Source organism: Dermacentor variabilis, unplaced genomic scaffold (genome assembly GCF_050947875.1).
Source record: "Dermacentor variabilis isolate Ectoservices unplaced genomic scaffold, ASM5094787v1 scaffold_12, whole genome shotgun sequence".
Lineage (NCBI taxonomy): Eukaryota > Metazoa > Arthropoda > Arachnida > Ixodida > Ixodidae > Dermacentor > Dermacentor variabilis.
Genome location: NW_027460280.1, coordinates 50,648,807 through 50,670,743, shown reverse-complemented (window position 1 = coordinate 50,670,743; position 21,937 = coordinate 50,648,807). Strand labels below are relative to the sequence as shown.

The 21,937-nt window shown below is 44.3% G+C and overlaps 1 protein-coding gene across 2 annotated transcripts; it reads right to left on the bottom strand.

The window, feature by feature from the left end:
* Positions 1-18,319: 18,319 nt before the first annotated feature.
* LOC142565846 (G-protein coupled receptor 83-like) lies at positions 18,320-21,138 on the bottom strand. Of its 2 annotated transcripts, none has more exons than XM_075676389.1 (2): positions 21,052-21,138; positions 18,320-19,855 (listed from the first exon to the last, which is right to left on the bottom strand). In XM_075676389.1, the coding sequence occupies exon 2, from the start codon at positions 19,749-19,751 to the stop codon at positions 18,588-18,590; it is 1,164 nt and encodes a 387-aa protein (XP_075532504.1). In that variant the 5' UTR covers positions 19,752-19,855; positions 21,052-21,138; the 3' UTR covers positions 18,320-18,587. The 2 variants fall into 2 exon arrangements, with proteins under 2 accessions (XP_075532504.1, XP_075532505.1); XM_075676390.1 differs by having other exon boundaries at positions 21,076-21,138.
* Positions 21,139-21,937: the final 799 nt, after the last annotated feature.

Sequence of the window (21,937 nt, the reverse complement as noted above, 5' to 3'; positions counted from 1 at the left end):
ATTCCGCCTTCTTCATGTGCACACAAGCAAAAATGTAGTATATAACCTTAGGTTGAAAATTTGTGCATACAAACCAAGTAAGTGTTTAGCAAACTCTTCTACAGTACACTCTCTTTAAAAGGAACCTCAAGAGACCAGGGAAATTGGTTCCATTTATCAGAAGTTCCATTTACTGAGTGATAAAGCTGAATACAATTGTATGAGTACAAAACCAACCAGTCATGAGGATGGTGTTCCGTTTAAGCGATTTCCATTTATTGAGATTCCACTGTATAAGGCAATACGGTGCTAACTTGGGCCGTATATATGTCTGAAAAACATGTACCAACATCTTCCAAGGACATGGCAAGTCAGCGCCACCAGCTCGATCGAGGGGTGCGTTGCAACTCGTGGTGATTGTGATGTTATCACTCGGTGCTCCTCGCTTGGTTAAATTATGGTCTCTCCATATAAATTAAGCTTGTGTGATGTGAATGCGTAATGAACATTGATCACTGTTTACCCACTAATTGATGTGAAAGATGCGATAGGTGCTGCTGTGCAACATAAGTGAATGGTCTTGGGAGTCTCACGTTATGTCACCATGCACTCTGCCCAAGGTTTTGGCGTGTTCAATTGTGTTGCGGGCATTTTTGAAGTAATGTTTGTCAAATAACCTTGGTGGATGTTAATGGATGACGATGGCGTTCTCGCCGATAGGTACAAATGTCAGCACTTGCCCTTTCCCTTTATTTTCTGATGGCAATTCAATGTAACGATGAATGAAGCCTTGGGGGGCATCGGCTTTCTTGCGTTGTTTCCCGTTTTTACTGTAATCATTTCTGCTGGTATATTAACTTCCAGAGTAAGCAGTTTTTCTTCTTCTTTCTGAGAAACAAAGTCCTCTTCGTGTTATTCATGGTAGCATTATAAATGCGCGAATGCAGTATTTATTATCTGTTATAGTACACATTGGTCCAGCTTGTTTTCACCATGCACTGCAAGCTATGTGTTGAACATCCTGAACAACTTTATAGTCATATGCTGAAGGGGGGGGCAGTGTTAGTAGTCTAGTAATGTTCTGAAGATAGTGCTTGCATCAAGAACTGCAATGTGGACATTCTTCTATATATATGTTCTTAGAAAAATTGATGCCACACATCCAACCCGTCTACAACTTCTTCTTGTAACACACACGACAACCGAAAACATCAGTCAGAAATGGTACACATAGGAACAGCAGTAACGATTTCCAATTGACACCTGAACTTTTGCAATGCATAATTAATGCTTCACTATACAAGCTAAGTTGGTAGCTCAGGTTCTGCGTTCATGAATTTTTAGATATTCATAGCTTGAAAGCAGTGTTCACGTGTTTCCTTTGAAAATTGCTCGTTCAGAATTCTTAGTAACGCAGTGCTCCCAAAAACACACAAAATTCTCTAATATTCCTGTAAAAGGGCCCACACTTTGCGTTCAAGCCCACCTTTTACAACAGAACTTCTTAATGGGCTAGTTGGTGGAAATTATTGAACAAGAAACCTACGAAACAAAAATGTGTATGCAGAAGAAGTGGTCAGAACGAGCACTGAACTTGCAACTCTTCCCTTGTAAATCCAGTGCTTGTCCAGTCCACACATGTTCTCCTACGAACGCGTTTGTCTCGCTGGTTTTCCCCATTAAAGCACAGTCGCTGCACAGAACATACACAGTCCAAACCAGGGTATGTCATACAAGCACACAGCACATGTCCTCGAGCACAACCTGAGACCGTTGCAAGCTAGCAGCGAAATCCCATCCTCTCGGTAACATGTAGCCTATGAATGCACTACATAAAAACCACACGAGTGACATGCCAAGGAGTAGCTATAGGATGTAAGTGTAAATTTAATATTGATATACGCGTTATCTTACGAGCACCTTCCCAACCTTTGCCAACTGGAGAAAGCATATGACAGTCCTGAGCAGACAACGCGAACTTGTGTCACAAGTGAAATGTTACACCCAGCTTTATGCGACTGGTGCATCTGTGACCTACTGAGGTCTTGCACTGCCCTCGGTAAGCATGCCACAATCAAACACTGTTGAAACATGACGAACATACTCTGCTCTGCAACGACTTGTATGGAGGTTCGGGCTTCTTGCCTCTAGCAATTTGGATGGCAACGACCTGCTTCACTTTTGACCTCCACTCCAGAACAGCCACATTCGATACTTTGCCATAAGCTCTCACATTTAACGACATCAAATAGCTTCTCAAACTTCACCCAGAGCTCTAGTCATGTTCATCACTTTACTACCACCTATCTAAAGATAAGCTTTAGTATATGAAGCCAAGTCAAATCATTACTTAGTGTCTATTTGGGTGAACTTAGTGCTTTTGGGTCTTAACCGCTGGAACGACCTGGGAAAAATGATGTCCCCCACTCCCATTCAAACCCTCACTCCGTCTACCAAGCCGCAGCATTGGCGAAAGAAAAAAATGAAATATGAAAAAAATTAGTGTTGTGTTTCAATGCTGCTGCCATGTGGACACTGAAAGCGTTACCTGACGCAGATTGAGTCACGGGCGCATGTTTCATGGGGGCATTATTAACACGCATTTTAAGAGCGGCGAGCTGTGCTTTCTTCAGTAATGGGGAAGTTTGGTGATTGCGGTAGTCACTGATTCAGCATTAAATTCAATAATGCATCCAAAGTGCAATATTTGTGAATTTACAATTCAATATGGCAGTATGCTTGTATTGTGGAAAAAACAAGAAAGGGCTTAGCTGATGTGTAACCCCGTGGTCGCAAGATGTCCACCCCTCAAAAATTTCTGTGGAGAACCTACTATTCTATTTTTAAGATTTGGTTCCAATTACATGAAACAAATCATACATACACGAAATTTTGCAGCCTGTGCACGTGTAGTTGGCTACCTGCCTCAAGACGCAGCAAAAGAAATCAAGCGAAAAACAAGAAGCTCTGAAACGCAGGGTTCTTTCGTGCCTTCTCATCCTCCGATGTATTTTATCTTTTGCCACACTGGGAAAATCCACCTCTGCGTATGGCTCAAAAACAGCTCTCTGACAGCTCAATGTAAGGTGTAACACATGTTACCAAATCTTGTAATTTCTGCTGCTTACCTTAATCTCTTGTTTGTGCACCACTCCTGCGTATGACATTGCACTGTTCAACCGACAACTCGCAACCGCAGTTCCTGCAACGAGAGCTTGGATGGCTGGCTGCGACATTGTGTGCATTATTTAAGCTCTCCCGAAGTCGAACATTCAAACATCGACCGGTCTGGCTGACGTACTTCCTGCCACATGATAACCGGAGCAAAATTAATAAACATATATGCCCGGTTACATGGCAAGAAGCACCTTCTGTGTCTTGTTTCACAGCTGCCAAACACAGCATCCCCACGGATGGTTTTGCACAAACTAGACGCACTGAAACCACCTACACCTGGATACGCGTAGTTGGCTGTAACACACGTGCATGTGTCTTTAGTACCAATACACATCTGTTATTTCGGTGTTGATAAAATCAACATTACATTGAAATAATTCACAATACCACACTTTAATGTTCACTAGCACAGCACGCATAGCGTGAAGTATTTCTCTGGTGCTGAAGAGAGCTAAAACAAAATATTTAGTGAAAAGACTGTAGAAAAACGGTTACTGATAAATCCTCTAAGGCTAAAACTATATATTTTGCCATTGCCTTTTATGGCTGCACATAAGAAAGTTTTTCCACATCTTCATCGGTTTATTTTATGTCCACTGCAGGACGAAAGCCTCTCCCTACGATCTCCAATTACCCTCGTCCTGCAACAACTGATTCCAACTAGCGCTGCGAATTTCCTAATTTCATCACCCCAGCTAGTCTTCTGCCGTCCTTGACTGCGCTTACCTTCTCTTGGCACCCATTCTACCGGTTATCTATCCTACGTATTACATATCCTGCCCAGTTCCATTTTTATCTCTTAATGTCAATTAGGATATCGGTAGTCACTGTTTGCTCTCTGATCCACACCACTCTCCTTCTGCCTCTTAATGTTAAGCCTAGCATTCTTTGTTCCATCGCTCTTTGAGCGGTCTTTACCATGTTTTTGAGCTTCTTTGTCAGGCTCCAAGTTTCTGCCCCATATGTTAACACCGGTAGAATGCATTGATTGTACGACTTTCTTTTCAATGATAGTGGGAAGCTTCCAGTCAGGAGCTGGCAATGTCTGCCATGTACACTCCAACCCGTTTTTATTCTGTGAAATTCCTTCTCATGATCAGGGTTCTCTGTGATTAATTGACCGAGGTAAACATACTCGTTCTCAGACTCTAGAGGGTGACTGGCGATCCTGAACTCTTGTTCTCTTGCCTGGCTATTGATCATTATCTTTGTCTTCTGCATATTAATCTTCTACCCCATTCTTACACTTCCTTTGTTAAGGTCCTCAATCATTTGTTGTAATTTGTCCCCAGTGTTGCTGAACAGGACTGTGTCATCTGCAAACCGAAGGTTGCCGAGATATTTGCTGTTAATCCTCACTCCTTAGCCTTCCCAGTTTAATAGCTTGAGTACTTCTTCTAAGCATGCAATGAATAGCAGTGGATAGATTGTCTCCTTGCCTGACCGCTTTATAGGTGTATTTCTACTTGTGGATAATCAAGGTAGCTTTGGAATCTTTGTAGATAGTTTCCATGATATTTACGTATGCCTCCTGTACACCTTGATTACGTAATACCTCTATGACTGCTGGTCTCTCTACTGAATCAAGTACCTTTTCATTATCTATGAAAGCCATATAGAGAGGTTGATTGTACTCTGCGGATTTCTCGATTACCTGAATGATGACATGGATGTGATCCATTGTAGAGTATCCCTTCCAGAAGCCAGCCTGTACTTATGGTTGACTGAAGTGTTGCCTTTATTCTATTGAAAGTTATCTTGGTGAATATTTTATACAATACAGTACTATGAATTTGTACCACGTAGGCTATCAGTGTTCCTGTACGGCTTTCAGAAGGGTCTATACAAGGCTATGAAATATTGCATGGTGACGTCCATTTTTCGTACTTTAGCATACAGGACACGAAATGTGTTTCAATTCATCAAAGCGTTTTGGTGAACATCGGCGCAGCGTAATGCTTTGCCAGTGTTACTGGAGAGCTGTCACAATGATTTACGGCTTATAAAGTGCTCAGCGACGTTCAGTTTTATTACTTTTACATACAAACAGTTGAACTCAACTATTTTCATTCCCGCACAAATCTCCTGAATTGTGCAGTATGCTCAACAACACTAATGAGCAATTCATTGGCACAATGTAATGGTTTGCCATTAAAGTCATCCGAGAAGAAACCTCACTTCCAAACGTATCCCCCTGCAGCTATCAGAATTTAATATGTTACCGTCACAACAAAACTCAACAAACTCACCACTGACACGGCTTCTTCGCCACACCAGCCACAACATCACACATTCTGTCGATTTCGTGCTGCTAGCTAAGGACAAACGGAGCAAACAACGTTCTCCCCCATAGTACCTAGGTGAAGACAAATCTCAAGGACTGAAAGTCCCCACATTTCTCTCTGGAAACCATTGGCCCTTACGCATGCGCAGAAAGAGCGGTTAAATCCAATTCTGATGTGCTCGTACTGCGCTTGGCTCATGGCGACGCGTACGGTGATATGCCGAGATTGTAGTGCCATATTTTACACTGCAATGTCGTTACATGAAGGACCTAATAAAGAAATGACAAAGATTGAAACTGTCCAACTCAAGAGATGAATGAGATAGAATTCATGGAACTGTCAAAACTGTTCAACTAGGAGAAAGTAAGGGATATTCAAAATTATAATGTGAGAAAGACTGAGGATCGAAGCAGTAAAAAAATGAACGCAGCAGGAAATCAGTGAGAAGAAAACTTGGAATAGGACAGGTCGAGATGTATGCACTCAAAGATAAGCAGGGTAATATCATCAGCAACTTCGAAGCTGCAAGGTACCCAGAGCAGCCACGCTACCTCCATTTGAAGTAGTAATGAACAGGGTACAGAGGCTCCTTCTATAACTGGCAATGAAGTTTGAAGGGCCTTGCTAGACATGAACTGGGGAAAAGCAGCAGGAGAAGATGGAATAACAATCAATTTAATCACAGATGGAGGAGATATGCTTGAAAATTAAGCTTGCGGCCCTTTACACGAAATGTCTCACGACTTCAAGGGTTCCAGAGAACTGGACGAATGCCAACATTATACTAATCCACAAGAAGGGAGATATTAAAGAATTATAAAATTATAGACCCATTATCTTACTTTCAGCTCTTGCAGTGTAAAAAAAAAACAATATTTATGCAGGTGTCCTTGCTCCTGTAAGAAACTGCAATTTGGTAGTGACCCAGTGGAGCTGGATCCGGCCTTGTAGAAACACAGCCGGCTCATCAGCCACAAAGTAGGGGCTGAAGAGTACACTCTAAAGGTGATATACGCACCTCATTGTTAGTGCTTAGCCAGTGACAAAGGCATTGCATCGAGCCTTAATACACAGCGCTTATGAACAGGAGAACAAAGAGCAAGAACAATGTTTTGAAATGAGGCAGCAGTACTTTCACCTGTGTATTGAAATCATGTTAATTATTTCTGTAATGTCAGTGCATCTACTTTGTTAAGTCTAAGTTTTCCTCTGGTCTTTTAGTCTTTTCTGAACCTGGAAGATCTGGCTGAATGCATGTGCATCAGAGTTTGTTCTCCATTTGATTTAACGGTACATTTCACCCCGAGATTGCCGGCACACTTCCAGAACCACAGGATAATGCACAGGGTTCAGTGCAGGTGAGCACTGCGAATTGAACTATGTTTATGAAGCAGCTTGCTCTTGCTGCTCTCAAAGCTAGAACAATGGCAAAGTGATTTAATCGTTTACTTGTGGAGCATTTTTTTTTTGGTACATGCTGTACATTGTCAAAGCTTGTGCAAACAGTTGCAGAAACCACAACCTCTTGCCTAGCATGCGTGATGTGTGATTGTGTCCATAATTTTTTCTCTGTGTTTTTTTTTCATCCTTTGCCACCACACCCATCTTGTTTTGTTTTAATTTTTTGTTCATGTAAGAACCTGCCATTGCTATTTCCTGTGCTTTCTCCTTTCCTGTAGCAGTCACTGCCATTAAATGTGCAACCCTATGACTTGCTATAGCTGCCATAGACAATTTAATTACATGGCATTGAATCTCTAGCACATCAAAATTAAGAAAATTATCTTTTAGTTTTTCATTCTTTCTTGGAAGGCCTTTAACCTAGTGTGATGAAATTTCACTTTGGTAGCAAACAACTGATCATACTTTTATTTTTTTATTTACAGAATTCCGGTGTTGCCTTGAAAGCATTATCGCAGGGGGTACAGTTAGAGAAAGATGCATTAAATCATTCACGGTAATGCTTGAGAAGTTGTTTCCAAAGACTACATTTGTTGTACATCGAAAGTTCACACAGTTGCCAAGTTCCAAAGCGCACACATGCCTCAAAGAACTTCACAGCTTTATAGGTCTTGTTTCATACTTTTGCCACTTGATTCGGCATTTCATGCTCATTGTTGACCTGGAAGCTTTTTGGCAATTCTGAAGTTACAACTTATTACTCAGCATGAAACAATGCTTTAAAACCGTTGTGCTGTCCACTTGCTTCATCATGCCGCTGTCTCATTTTGATCTAACTTCTCTATTGGAAGTACATTGTTCACCCAGTACAAATTTAGATATGACGAGGACATAATCGCACATGCAAGCCATGCAAGGTTGAAAGCTCAGTCACTTGATCAAAAGAACTGCTTCCGCCTTCAGCTTTTTTCCACACTTCTTAGTCTGTTTAAAGGCCTCACCAAATACCGTGGTGGCTAACATGTTGGAAAATGTTTGCTGTCAGATGAACTGAATTGTTGATGTCAGGCAGCAAAAGTGAAAGACAGTGTACTGGCTTGAAGCTGTGCTACAATGGTGTTTTCCTCACCTTTTGAGTTGCCAGGATGTCCAAGTTTCCGGGAAACCATAGTAGTAGTCAGAAGAATGGCAGAGTCAGAATGGCATTTATGAAAGCTCCATCCAGATGCTGCAAGACATTTTCCGGCCGAGAGGCCTGGCACTATTGGTCAATTTTTGAAGCTCTGAGCTAGTTTGATGTCATCTTTTCACTTCATTTTTCTTCGTTGCTGTTTCTTGATTATTTGGATAGTGGCACAGGCTTTCTTAGAAGCCATTGCTTCAGTAGGTGTTCCTTAGGAAGGAGAATGTCACTTTTCTCTATATCTGCTTCGCACTCACAAACATACTTTTGTGACATTTTGCCAACTGGCCTACATGACACATTGTGATTCAGACACTTATAATTAAAAGGCAGTGTTTTTGGTACTTAGTGCAGAAACTTCAGTCTTCTTTTCTGTAAAAATGTGCTGAAAATCACTGTTGCTCGAGTACTGTCATTTGTGTGAACCTGAGACATTTGACAGGCACTCATATTGTGCACTTGTTCTTGTATCTGCTATGGCATCAGACTAATTAATTTGCTTGGCACAATTCATTTGAACATCACCTCCCTATCACTTAAGTACTTAGCTCTCCCTGTGAGTGCGCAAGTGCAGAGGTACATACCAATGACATAATGCTTGTTGATTGGGATGACAGTAAAGTATAGGAGGCACATTTGTGGTAAACATATTTCGCATGCACATTCAGAATGTTAGCATTTATGCTCATGGACACATCAAGGATCTCACGAGTATTATAAACTTTCTGGATCTTCCTTTATTCTAAGCTTGAATAGTTGGACGTCCTTAATTGCCCTTATTTAGCTGGGCGAATGAGATGTTGAAAATTTGTTGAGTATTAATCTAGCACCTTTTCTCTGGATATTTGCAGCTGCTTTCTCTATGAAGAGGTGATGAATGTAAGTAATATGTATACAGTAGCACTGATTTCTGACACGTCATGCAAAGTATACTTTTATCAGTGTCAAGTGTCTTTCCACAGCACCATGCAAGAATTTTATTCAAGATACTGCACAGGTTAGTTTCAAACGTGTTTAATGTGCTTTGAATTTAATGTTAACCTTCTCACCCCTTCTTCATCTTCTTTTCCAGAAAACTATTACAGGTATAGGCTCTGTATTTATATGTGCTGCGTTGAGGCCGAGATCGTAAAGCGATGCGTCTCTATTTTGTGCATGTCTCTTTGGGCAGATGGCACTAAGCAACTGCCTGCTGACATCATATGCCTACGTCACCTATACCTGACTATGTACTTAAAAAAGCGTGCAATAAACATATACAAAACAGTTTTGCATGTCGCCCAGTTGTCTTGTTTAACTCATTGCTTCTCGGCAGCTATGCAGCATAGCTCAACTAGTTCGAGCATTTTAGATTGCCTGCATCGTCCCCCTACTCGGCAAATTAAAGCACAATCTGTAGTGAACGCTTCGCCAGTGATAGACGCTTTTGCAGTGGCAGCGTGTTGAAATACTGACTGCAAACTAAGGCAAAAAATAGTTTTTTTTTCGGTTTTCTGCACTAAACATCACCTGCTTCCTGCAGAAACGGTGTCATGCGGCTTCCTGTTTGACTTTCAAAGTTGAAGTAGCTGAGGCTCGAAGCTTTCTTGTGCTGTTATTCACAATGCAGTGGTATTAAGTATATATGTGTCTAGGCTACAAGTCTTTTGGGAACCTCTAGAAAGTTGTGCATCGATACTTGTGCAAATCTTTGTATACGCGTCATACCGGGAGGTAAGCAAGCCATCACTGTCACCTGTGCCAACTTGCCGCAACCTTCGTGGCAAGGTCAATATTTATTGGTAATTTTAACGAAATGCTTTACCAGCATACGGCTGCAAGTTACCAACATTGTGCTTCCTTCAGGGCATGACAAAAATTGAAATTCAAACCAGAGATATTACTTCAGTTTTCATTTAATTTCGGTTCACATTGGTCATTATTTACTAAGCATGCTGGCTTTGTCCAATTCGCGTATAAAAAAATTATCACTGTCTAACGCATACCTCACCATCGGAGAAGCTTGTAGGTGCGTGTGCTGTTCTCGCTGCCTGTTGAAAGTCTGCATGTACGACACAGATAATGGCGCCAAGTGTGTTTATTTTAATAGGGGGGGGGGGGTAACAAATGCAGTGTTGATGCAAAATTTTAGTGAAAACAAAGTAGAGGTACATGCAAAGTTCTTCAGCAAAGTATTTGTGCACATGTGCATGGACTTTGTAGCGTCAGCGTAGTTTCTTATAGCATAAAATTGCTGCCACTACTTGCTGGATAGTACAAGCTTGATGCAGAAGCACAGTGAGATGCCCAGTTATTCTATGGCATGGTAAAGGCAGCACATATGGTTGGGTTGTCAATTGCAGTCGGCGAAAGGTTCTGGTTGTCAGACTGAAATGGTATTTGCGGATATTCACCTCTTGTAAAATCAGTGGTAACACAGCTACAGAAAGCTGGTGCTGACATATTAGGTGACAGCAACTTGGTGTAAGGTAAGGAATGTCTGAAGTGCCAGAGTTGGTGCTACTAGCTGTCTCTTTGTTGGTATGCCAGCAGCTAGAACAGCCTGTGGGCTTCTAGATGGTGTTAGTAAGATGTTTGAAGACTTGAAGAAAAGAGCAATACGAAGACGTGGACTAAAAAAGGAACATGTAACAAGGTGCTACTTCCAACGAAATGTTTTTTTGAAGAAACAGGATTTTAAATAGATACAACCTAGAATGGCCCATCGGACATCACGACCTCCCTATCTCATTAGAAAAGCTATCTCTTTTTCGGTAAGCATCACTGAAGGGTAGCTAATGCACATGGTGCCCTCGGCCTTTGCAATGTAGAAAGCTTCTAACATCTCCCGTTCTAGTCTATCTCTAGACCGTGCCAGAAACCTGGTGTCACGAAGATATGGACGGCAATTGTGACGTTTACATTGTTGTGCCAGATGGCCCCCCGCATTGTTATATTTACTGCCCAATTGTGCTCACGCGCCCTTTCATGAAAACACCGTCCGGTTTGACCGATATAAACCTGTTGGCAACTTAGAGGTATCTCATACACGACATTACTTTTGCAAGCCGTATACTGTGCTGCATGTTTCTTAGAGCATGGTTCGGGTTTGGTCTTTGTCAACATAGGGCATATCTTGGCCAACCTACATGGTGCACTGAAGAGAATATTAACACTGTGCCTTTGCGCCAGCTTCTTGAGGTTGTGAGATACCCTGTGCCAATAAGGAATCACACGTAATCTCTTCCAATCAAATGGCTTTTTTGTGTTAGTGCCCTCTCTTGCCTGTTTGATCTTTGAAGAAGCTTATCGCAGACGCTAGAGATCAAGAGTGAAGGGAAACCGGCTAGGCGTAGCCTTGAAACTTGGTTATTGAAACTACTTTCAACTTTGTGGTTGCAAGATTTATTTAGAGCTTCTTTTAGACAAGTCATTGCGACTCCTCTTTTTATTAGCTTGGAGTGTGCAGTGTCATATGAAATTAGTAGAAAGTGGGGTGGGACTCTGTACAATAAATGGAAATCGTGATTTTGAAGCATGATGGAAGAGCTTGGCGCTGTCGTTGGAAGGAATTAGAATAAGCGTGCACATTTGTAAACGTGAATGTGGGACGTGGAATAGACAGATGTAGGCATCGGTATCTCGACCAACCAGCAGCCAGCATCGGTGTCTCGACCAGCCAGCAGCTGATCGAGATGTCGACGCCAGATGAACTTGCCTCGGGGTGTGGTTACCATGACTTCGTAAGAGACTGGCCCAGTCTTCAGAACGGTTCCACGAACCCACTTCGTTGAGCCTCTGTAATTGCAAACTAGAACACTCATTAACACAAAAACAGTCTCTGTTGCTCCTCCGCTGCTGCATTTGGGTGAACTGACTGTGCATCACCTTCCCCTCCACTGTAGGCTTCATTGCATCCAGCTTGGTGCGCAATGTTCTACCCATCAACAGGTTAGCTGGAGCTTCTCCAGTCGTAGGGTGAGGCGTATTTCGGTACGCCAATAAGAAGTTGCGAAGTGTTTCTTCGAGAGACTCACCGGAAGATGACTTGCGTAGAGCAGACTTCAACGTTTGCACAAAACGCTCCGCCAGACCATTTGTGCTTGGGTGATAAGGGGCGCTCACGACATGTCTGGCCCCGACGTCCCGCATAAACGCCTTGAACTCTTCGTACGCCAGTTGTGGTCCATTGTCAGACACCACCATCTCCGGCACTCCGAATCTGCAGAAAAGTTCGCGCAAGCAGGCAACAGCACGCCCAGACGTTGTGCTTCCCATAACGAACACTTCCGGCCACTTTGAGTGAGCATCTACAACCACTAAAAATAGTTCCTCGGAAAGGTCCCGCGAAGTCCAAGTGAATTCGCGTCCATGGTGCGGTCGGCCATGCCCAGGGAGGCAGAGGTGCCTTAAATGGATCATTCCGTTGTTCCTGGCAGGCTTGGCAACTTCGTACCTTTGTCTTTAAGACTGCATCAATTGACGTCCACCACACATAGCTGCGAGCCAGCTCCTTGCTCCGCACAATGTTGGGATGACCTAGGTGCAGTTCGTCGAGCACGGATTCCCTAAGAGGACGGAATAAAAACCCTCAGGCCATACATGAGGCACCCTTGATGCACGCTGATCTGCAAACGTCTGTCGAAAAATGGTTTTAAGCTCGCATCTCGCAAGTGCAATGGTCAGCCTATGCTTGTAAGCTGGAGCACTTTACTGAGCACCGAATCACGTGCTGTAGCGAGCGCAATCTGTTTGGCGTACACGGGCATAGAGTCCAGACGCAGAGCATAACACGATTCCTCGCCTTCGGATGTGCCGTCTTCAGGACCCTGGAGCGTAAACCTTGAAATAATACCCGCTTCTGCGTTATCACTGGACTTTGTACATGAGCGAGAACTTGTAAGCGGACAACGTGACAGCCCATCGCTGTAAGCATGCTGCTGCAATTGGTGGAATGCCTGTATTTTGCCCCAGAATTGTTTGCAATGGCTTTTGATCAGTAATGAACGTGAAACATCTTCGATAGATGTAGAAATAAAACTTTTTCATGGCAAAGATAATGGCTAGCGCTTCTTTTTCTAGCTGACTGTACTTTTTTTCGGCGTCAGTTAATGTGCGCGACGCATACAACACAGGCAGAGAGCTTCCATCTTCAGTTACATGAGAAAGTACTGCACCCACACCGTACTGGGAAGTGTCACATGTCACTTGCAAAGGTTTAACTGGGTTGTAATGCGCCAGGATCAAGGATGACGCCAACGCATTCTTGATTTCCTCGAACGCCCCTTGACACGATTCATCCCAGAGCCATGGCTGGTCGCGATGCAGCAGTTCGTAAAGTGGACTCACCAGAGTAGACAATCGAGGAACAAGCTTCCAGTAATAATTTACAATGCCCAGAAATGATTGTAGTTGCTGCTTGCCTGTGGGTGCGGTAGCTTTCATCAGTGCTTCTATCTTGTCTGGCGTTGTGCTGACACCTGCTGCACTGATAACATGACCAAGATACTGTAATTCCATTTGGAAAAATGAACAGTTCTTTCTTTACTCGAACCCCGCGCTCAGTCAACTGCTTCGAGGTTGGCCAAATGCTCGTCTGACGTCTTCCCGGTGATTAGAACGTCATCCAAATAGCAGCTGACGCCTTTCAGGTCTTTCAACATTGTGTGCATAATTCTTTGAAATATGGAAGGTGCCGGAGAAACCCCGAACGGCAGCCTGTTTACGGAAAAAAGTCCTTTGATTATTTAGTGTCAAGTACCTTCTTGACGACTACGACATTACTACCTGCCGATAGACTCTATTTAGGTCAACTTTAGAAAATTCTTGGCCCCCTGTGAGCGCTGTGAACAACTCGTCGATTCTCGGAAGTGGATACCGATCAGTTTCAAGACAAGGGTTTAGGGTGGTCTTATATTCGCCGCATAGTCTTATGCCGCCGTCCTTCTTTACTACTGGCACAACCGGCGTGGCGTAGTCACTTGTCACGACTGGTGAAATGACTCCCATGTCTTCCAACTTAAGTTCAGCCTAGACTGCCGGCTGCAATGGAAAGGTGCACACTTCTTGCCTTCATAAATTTTGGCACGCTACCTTCTTTCAGGGACAATTTCGCTCTTCTGTAATTGTCCCCACTTCGTCCTGAAACAAACTCTGGTACTTGTCTAGAAGAGTGTGCAGTCCAGAACATGCAGTATCATCCCACCTGGGAATAGCGTTGAGCTGGAACATACGGCTCCAGTCGAGTCGAATGGCTTGCAACCATTGTCGACCTAGCAGAGGGGGTCCCATTTCTCTCGTGATGTAAAAAGGCAGCTGGGCCCTCGGATCTCCGTACTGCATGGCAACGTAACTCCGACAGGTTGGATGATGGCTCCATCGAACGTCCGCAGCTTCAGCGTCGTTGGCATGACCTTGATTGGGGGAAACATTTCACGAAACTGATCCAAAGACATTACAAACACAGTAGCCCCAGTATACAGCTCCATTTCCAAGGGTACGTCTTGTACGTGCATTGAAATTTTTATCGGCTCCAGACCAGGCGAAACAATTTCCTTCACGCTAACAGAAGCTTGAACGGCACTCAACACCATCGCGTTTCAACGCGCTCCCTTCGTCGTTCTCTGCTTGTTAGCTTGGCACACTCTTTGAATATGCCCTTTCTTATCACATTTGAAACAGATGGCCGCAACGTGCGGGCACAGTCTGCTTGCATGCTTCGCAGACCCAGGTAGCAATTTCCCTGCGTCATATCAGTTTCCCCAACCATTCCGATTTTGTGAACGTCTGATACGCTTGATTCCGAAGCGTGCGCTTCTGCCACGCTCTTTTTCGCCGCTTTCATGGCTAGCGCTTGTTCTCAGTGGCGTAGCTAGGTCGTCTAGCACATTGGGCCTATAGGTCTTCTGTCACCCCCGGGTGTAGCTGGCAGAAAGACAGGTGTGTTCAGACGTATATCACTGATCAGTCAGTTATCAGTGGTTATTACTGCATTGCAATGAATGCGGCTGCAAGCCGTCTTTTAAAGATGCGACCTATAACATACCACAATGACCTTGCACGTCTTATTTCTGAAGCTTTCCACATTCATATTAGCGCCGAAGCATGTGTAAGCCTTCCCTCTATTTTTCTCCTTCCCCAAGGAGATTGCCTTCCTATCGCATTAATTGCATTTTTTGCCCCTGCGCATGTGGAATTCTGTTGATTCTGTACTTTGAGATAGCGGCGGAGTATATATATGCTGACTGTCTGTGTCATATCACCTTGTCCTGTTGTTTAGCGCTGTTTTATTGCTCATAATCATGAACCAACCAGCCCAAATGCGTACTGTTCTGTAATTTTACTGCTAAGCATTGCATTCGTGTCGAAAGACAAGTCGTGCTGTTGGCTTATTTCACCTCGTCTTTGATTGAAGAATAGGCCTTTCTGCGAATGTTTTCTATGTGCTGCTGCAAAAGCTGACTACCTCCTGCTCCCCCTTGCCACCGTTACTCAAAATGTGGCCAAGTGCAAAATAATGTGATAATGTGTATTTCCGTTTTTACTACAATGTTATTTTTGTTCTGCCATGTCTTTTTCATTTTGTTCAGTAGTAATGAACAATATGTCACGCATTTCATATACCTTTGTGCAGGTTTATAAGTAAGTTCTTGTTTTTTTTATTGGTATGGCTGTTAATAAAACGATCTTAGCATTTTCATCTATTTTTTATGTATTTTGCGTGTCATTGTTTTTGCCATTACCAGTGAATTTTCCCTTTCTTTAGTTGTCATGACTATGTCATACATGTTGTCCAGTTTTGTGCAATCTCTCAATGAGCATATCAGAAGGTCTCAGTGCGCATATCAGAAGCTCTTCTACACTTTGGTCTTTAGGGCATCATATAAAAATCTTTTATATGTGTGTACATGAAACGGCCTTCGCTTTTTCTTGAGTTTTATTTTATTTATTTTTTGTTCTTATTTCACTGTCTGTGAACTTTTGTGTTTAGTAGTCATGCACATGTCATTCATTTTTCACTTTTGTTCATTTTCTGAGCGTGTATCATACCAAGTTACGCGAAAATATTTGTTTTCGGAAAGGGACGTCCATAAAACGAGGCCAAAGATCTGTTGTGTTGGAAGTGGAATTTTTCTGCAGTCAGGCGAATGTTTGCCTTAATTTAGCCGTGTCCCCTAAGACAATCTCTGCAATGTCTTAAATAAATCAATAAAGAAAAAAAAATAATATATATTCTGGCATATGCTGGCATACTCAAAGTGTGGACAAGACTGCGTGCGTGCTAACGTATAAAGAACCCACGGCGCACCACGCGCCAGTTCACAAAAATGCCTGGGGTAGCGCGTACGCGCGATAAAAAAATGAAATAAATAAAAATACGCGCCGCGTACAGGCAAAAAGAAAAGGTGAAGGTGCGCGGGGCATGGGGAAGAGTGGAGAGCAAACGGAGCGGGTCGTCATAATATAAACAAAGAAAAAAAAAAACAAAGCGCTAGGGTGAGGAGGCGCCGCGCAGCTGCTGTTCCTGTTGCCATGGCAATGTAAACAATCGTGTGCGCCGCCATTTTGCCAAAGTATCGCCCTCGTGCTAGAGACGTAACTGAAGGGGACCTTGGGGCTAGCATCGAAAGAGCGTCTGTTTAAAGATAGCCAATGGCTGCGATGCGGAGATTCACCCCTGGGGTGCGGCAGCCATGCGCTCCTAGTTCCTAGTATCGCGTTTCAATCGCTGGGCACTGTTCGCTGGCCGCAAACAGCCAGCATGAGATTTGTTTCTTTCGCGGCAGGGTGGAATCAATCGCCGATAAATTCGATGCCGATCTGGCTCGATCACCAAAAATGAGAAGGGAGGGAGAGAGAGTAGTGCACAAACAAAAAAAGCAAAGGACTTAAGAAAAAAACTTCACCGGAAGCTTCGTGGGATCAGTTATCACGGCCAGACATATTGCTTTACTTCTACATCATGGAGGGAATTTCGAATTATTTAATGTCGATACGCGACGTGGTGGCGAAAAAGGAAAGTGAACGCAATGGCCCTAATTCCTGGGTATACTGACCACGCCGACCGCAGTATAATGCTACGCATATATACAGGGTGTTTCAGCGAACACTTTCAAAAATATGTAAAGGTTGCCTGTGGCAGATATCACAATTCTAGTTCGTGAGCTGGTCTACTCGAAGCGGCGGACAATACTTGCACAAAAAATTGAGATCCAAAATCGACTAATTAAAAAAATTCACTAATTATGTTTTCAACAAATTACATATTATGGTCCATATTGCAATTTAGAAATTCTAGCCATGGAGTTCGCAAGGCGGATCCACGGGGAACAAATTTTCAAGATGATGCCAGTTTCGAGATATAAATTTCCGAACTTTGCAGAGAAATGCATTGGCGTTCCAGTTAATTTGTTAACAAAACGTCGTTTCATGTACCGAAGCACACAAGTAACTGGAACGCCAATGCATTTCTTCGCAAAGTTCGGGAATTTATATCTCGAAACTGGTGTCGTCCTGAGAATTCGTTCCAAGTGGATCCGCCTTGCGAGGTCCACGGTTAGAATTTGTAAATTGCAATATAGGTCATAAGGTAATTAGCTAAAATTTAATTTGTGAATTATTGCTAATTAGTCGATATCGCATTTCAATTTTTTGTGCAAGTAGTGTCCACCGCTTCAAGTACACCGGCTCACAAACTAGAATTGAGCTATATGCCTCAGGCAACCTTTAAAAAATGTTGAAAGTGTTCACTGAAACACCCTATTGGACAGTTCCCGTTCAGGGATGTTCCGCTTAATTTTTCTATCATAGCAGACATTGTAGTACACTCGTTGACAGCAGCAAGAGACAGGAGCAGTGCATCATAAGATAAGAAAAATTCACAGACGCGTGCGATGTAGGAGAAATTCACACGGATGCGTTCTGGAATGATAGGATGTCATAGTACCATCGTATAATAGTCACTCGGGTGAAGCACGAGCGCCTGTGAGTCGTTTGAAGATGGGACTGTGAGACTAGTTGCAAACGCAGGCGGCGCTATAATTTTTGCCATGAGCGTTACTCTCTCTTACCTTCATACAGCGTTCGTACTTTAATGTAGATAACCACCCCCTTCTATGTGCAAAGCAGTGAAGCGGACACATCATAGGTCATCGTCGTTGCTATTTAGGGTTTTTAATTTACATGAACTAATATTGATACCACATCAAACGTGTGCACCATGGTTTGGTCATCTTCAGCGTCCTTGCTCGCCGGTTCACTCAAAGCTGACATTACCATGACAAAGTTGTTGGATCGACTTCTCACTACCCGTGCCTCTGTACATTCATTTTCTTCTGAAAAGATTATTTCCAATCGCAAACAAAAAAGAATACTCAAAATATCGCTTCCAAACATGTATATGTTTAATATACTTTTCTCCGGCACAATAAGAACACTTTTCAATCACGTAAGAATCGCTGCCGGTTTGCTGTGTCTGCTCAGATACGACCTGATTTCGCTGACTGCTCGCTATATACCGTATTTTGACAACAATACTGCCTCCCCAACACATCATTCGAGACGGGGCCCGCTAGTACGCTCGGTCAAACCGAAGTGGTCTTGTTGGTGGAGCCCACGGATGTGCTTCGCAGGGTCGAGCTGCGCTTGGCCGATTGACCTCGGCTGGCCAGGGAGGCTGGCTTCATGAGCGACTGGTGTAGCCGCCTGCGGTGCGTGCAGTGCAGCAGGCAAGTGAAGCAGGCCAGCGCACCCTGGCGGAACTTGTTGTTAAGCCAGCAGTAGATGAACGGATTGTAGCAGACGCTGCTCATGGCCAGCCAGTGGAAGAAGATGAAGAGGCTCGAGTTATGCCGGTCGGGCCCGTCATCGGCACGGAAGTGGGCCACGAGGTGATACACGTTCAGCGGCAGCCAGCAGACGGCGAAGCACAAGACTACCAGCACGAGCATCTTAAGCGACTTGCGCTTGGAGCGCGTGTGCCAGGCCTGCTGCTCGCGCGTGGTCGCGCCGAGCGCTTTGCGCGACCACAGCGCGTAGCTCACGCGGCTGTACATGAGGGCGGTGAGCGTGAGTGGCAACACGTACTGCGTGAGGAAGGTAGCCAGCGTAAGCCACTTGCGGAACTCTGCTGGCGGTGGCGGATACTGCACCTGGCAGCGCACCAGCGGCCGGTAAGTGAACAGTGACACGACCCGGTTGAAAACGGCGTGCGGCAACGACAGGGCGCCAGCCAGCGTCCAGATGCACGCGATGGCCCGGTGGCTCGGGCAAAGGCGCCTCAGGCGCAGCGGGTAAACGATGACGCTGTAGCGGTCGCACGCAATCCACGCCATACTAAGCGTCGATACGTACACGAACGTCACTTGCAGAAATGGCGCGAGGTAGCATAGCGCCTCGCCGAATGGCCAGTTGTCGAGCAGGAACCGTGACGCGCTCAGCGGGATTGTCAGCGTGGTCATGAGCAGATCTGACACGGCGAGGTTGGCGATGAGTACATTTGTTTTGGTGCGCATCTTGCGCGAGTAGAACACCACGTGGCACACGAGCGCGTTGCCAAACACGGACACGAGGACGACGAGGCCGTAGAGCAGGATGACGAGCAGGTCACGCGGCTGCCGCAACAGCGGTCGCGCCTCGAGAGACAGGTTGCGCAGCAGCGAGCACAGCGCGCTCAGGTTGGCCTTCTGCTCCGCGTCATCGCACAGATCCTCGGGCGATGACCACGTGCCGTTGGCGAAGCCGTCCATGCCGCTGGCTCCAGGTCACTCCTCAGCAGGCAACTCCAACTCGGTATTGCAGTCGTATCAGGACGATACGCCTGCAGAGGTGCACGAGCGATGTGTGGAACGCGCTACAAAAAAAGAAAAGAAAAAACGCTACGTTCATGTGTCTGCGTACGCAAAACGTACGCTCACCTTGACCTTCCTTTACAAGCAGCCCGCACGCTAGAGTGGTTTATGAGAATTGTCGTTGGCCAACCTTGGTAGCTAGCTTGCCATTGGAATAGACAACCGGCCAAAGACGAACAGTATTTGCGAACAGAAATTCTACCCCCGATCCCTGTTCAAGCCAATGCTTCGCAGAGGCCCTTCTTACAGCTGGAAATGCTTTACAGCTGGAAATGTTCTCTGAAAGCTATTGTCTCTTGAACAATGCTGGGATGAAAGACAAGAGGACGCACACCGCAATTAGCTGCTTGCGTCCTGTGTTTAGCCTTCGTCTGAGCTAGCGTCGTTCATTTCTCAAGGTGCCATACTCGCAAGTCCAAATCTTACACCTTCAAAGGCCGAATTCACGATTCTTTTCGTTCAGCAAGTGTTCTTTGCCGTTGGCCGGTAGCCTTCGCTTATAATATGTCTCTCTTAGAAAATGTTCTCTTTTGAACAATTCTATCGTAATAGCTTTTTGGGAATACGGGCCAAAAATATTTGACGGATGTAATAATAATGCTCGTGCACGCGCCTGTAACTTTGACTTCCAGCTCCACCGAAACGCCACATACATCTTCGCTTATCTCCGTTGTAAGGTTGCCGGCGCGCCTGTTGTTTCGAACCAATAATAATAATAATAATAATAATAATAATAATAATAATAATAATAATAATAATAATAATAATAATAATAATAATAATAATAATAATAATAATAATCTTTTATTTCCACTGCAGGACGAAGGCCGCTCCCTGTGATCTCCAATTACTCCTGTCCTGTGCCAACCGATTCCAGCTAGCGCCTGCGAATTTCGTAATTTCATCACCCCACCTTGTCTTCTGCCGTCATCTGCCTCATGCATATACAGCTCTCAACGTCTTTTCCTACATTTGCTGCCTTAATCCTGTCTATATAGAGACGATAAAATGGGAGCAGCTGGTGTTTACGCCCTTTCGATGGTTCTGAGGAGCTGCATTCAGCGTGCTCCAGCACGGTCACGGTGTTGGACTGAGGAACCCTCAGTGTAACCTTCTCTGCAGATAATTCATAAAGAATACACACACTGTCGTCGTGAAGCCACAGTCTAACATGAGAAACTTGAGCTCTGAAAGTTACCGGTTAGAAGCCAGCTCTGGTTACCATTTTCCAAGCCGCCGTCTGCAACAACGCAGCGCTACAGAGGCACCGTAGCCCGCCAATTAGGCGCCTGCAACGAGAAGTTCAAAGATTAGCACAGAAAGGAAAAAGAACAAAAAAGTTACCATCGATATAGATATCTGATATCAAGGCTTATCGTGAGCTGAAAGCTCTTGATTTAGGGGTCGGTATAACAATATTCCTCGCCTGATTTTATTCTATATTCACGTTAGAAACTCATCACTGACCGATTCTAATGATAACGGACATGCAGGGCACCACTCAAGACACTAACGAAACGCGCAAAGGAATGCAACTAGAATAGAGTCGCTACATCATTTCCGCCATACTTTTTTAGTAACGACCATCCATTGTAAAGATACAAGCCGGGTTTGTGCTACAAGCTGGTGAATCTAGGGTTGTGTAGCGCACACTGCAAAACAAGAACATTAATAACCGCAACCAATGCTATAAATATAAAACAAGTGAGAAATTCAGGAAGGTCACTGCCGACGTTTTAATGGCTGACATCTGAGACGGCGGACAGCCGTCTTGACCTACTTGTGCCGGCTGATGAGGCTGCTGCATTGATGCTTCTGCTGCATCAATGCTTCTGCTGACGATGCTTATGAACAGCGTTTCAAAGAACTCTTATAGTATAATACTTTGTTGGCCTAAATGCGCTATATATGTCAAGCAGTACGTCTACCGTGCTGTACATTGTCTGATAACCTCGCTACATTGCTTCCAGCCGCATTCTCAGGTTGGTTAGTTCGCGGTGGAAGGTGCACGCGCGCTTCTAAGAGCAAACTTTTTTCGTCCGTACGATGGCAATTCATTAAAAGAATCGACCCCATACGGCCGC

Excerpts from the sequence above, each read along its gene's own strand:
- LOC142565846 (XM_075676389.1), bottom strand. The coding sequence starts at position 19,751 with ATGGACGGCTTCGCCAACGGCACGTGGTCATCGCCCGAGGATCTGTGC.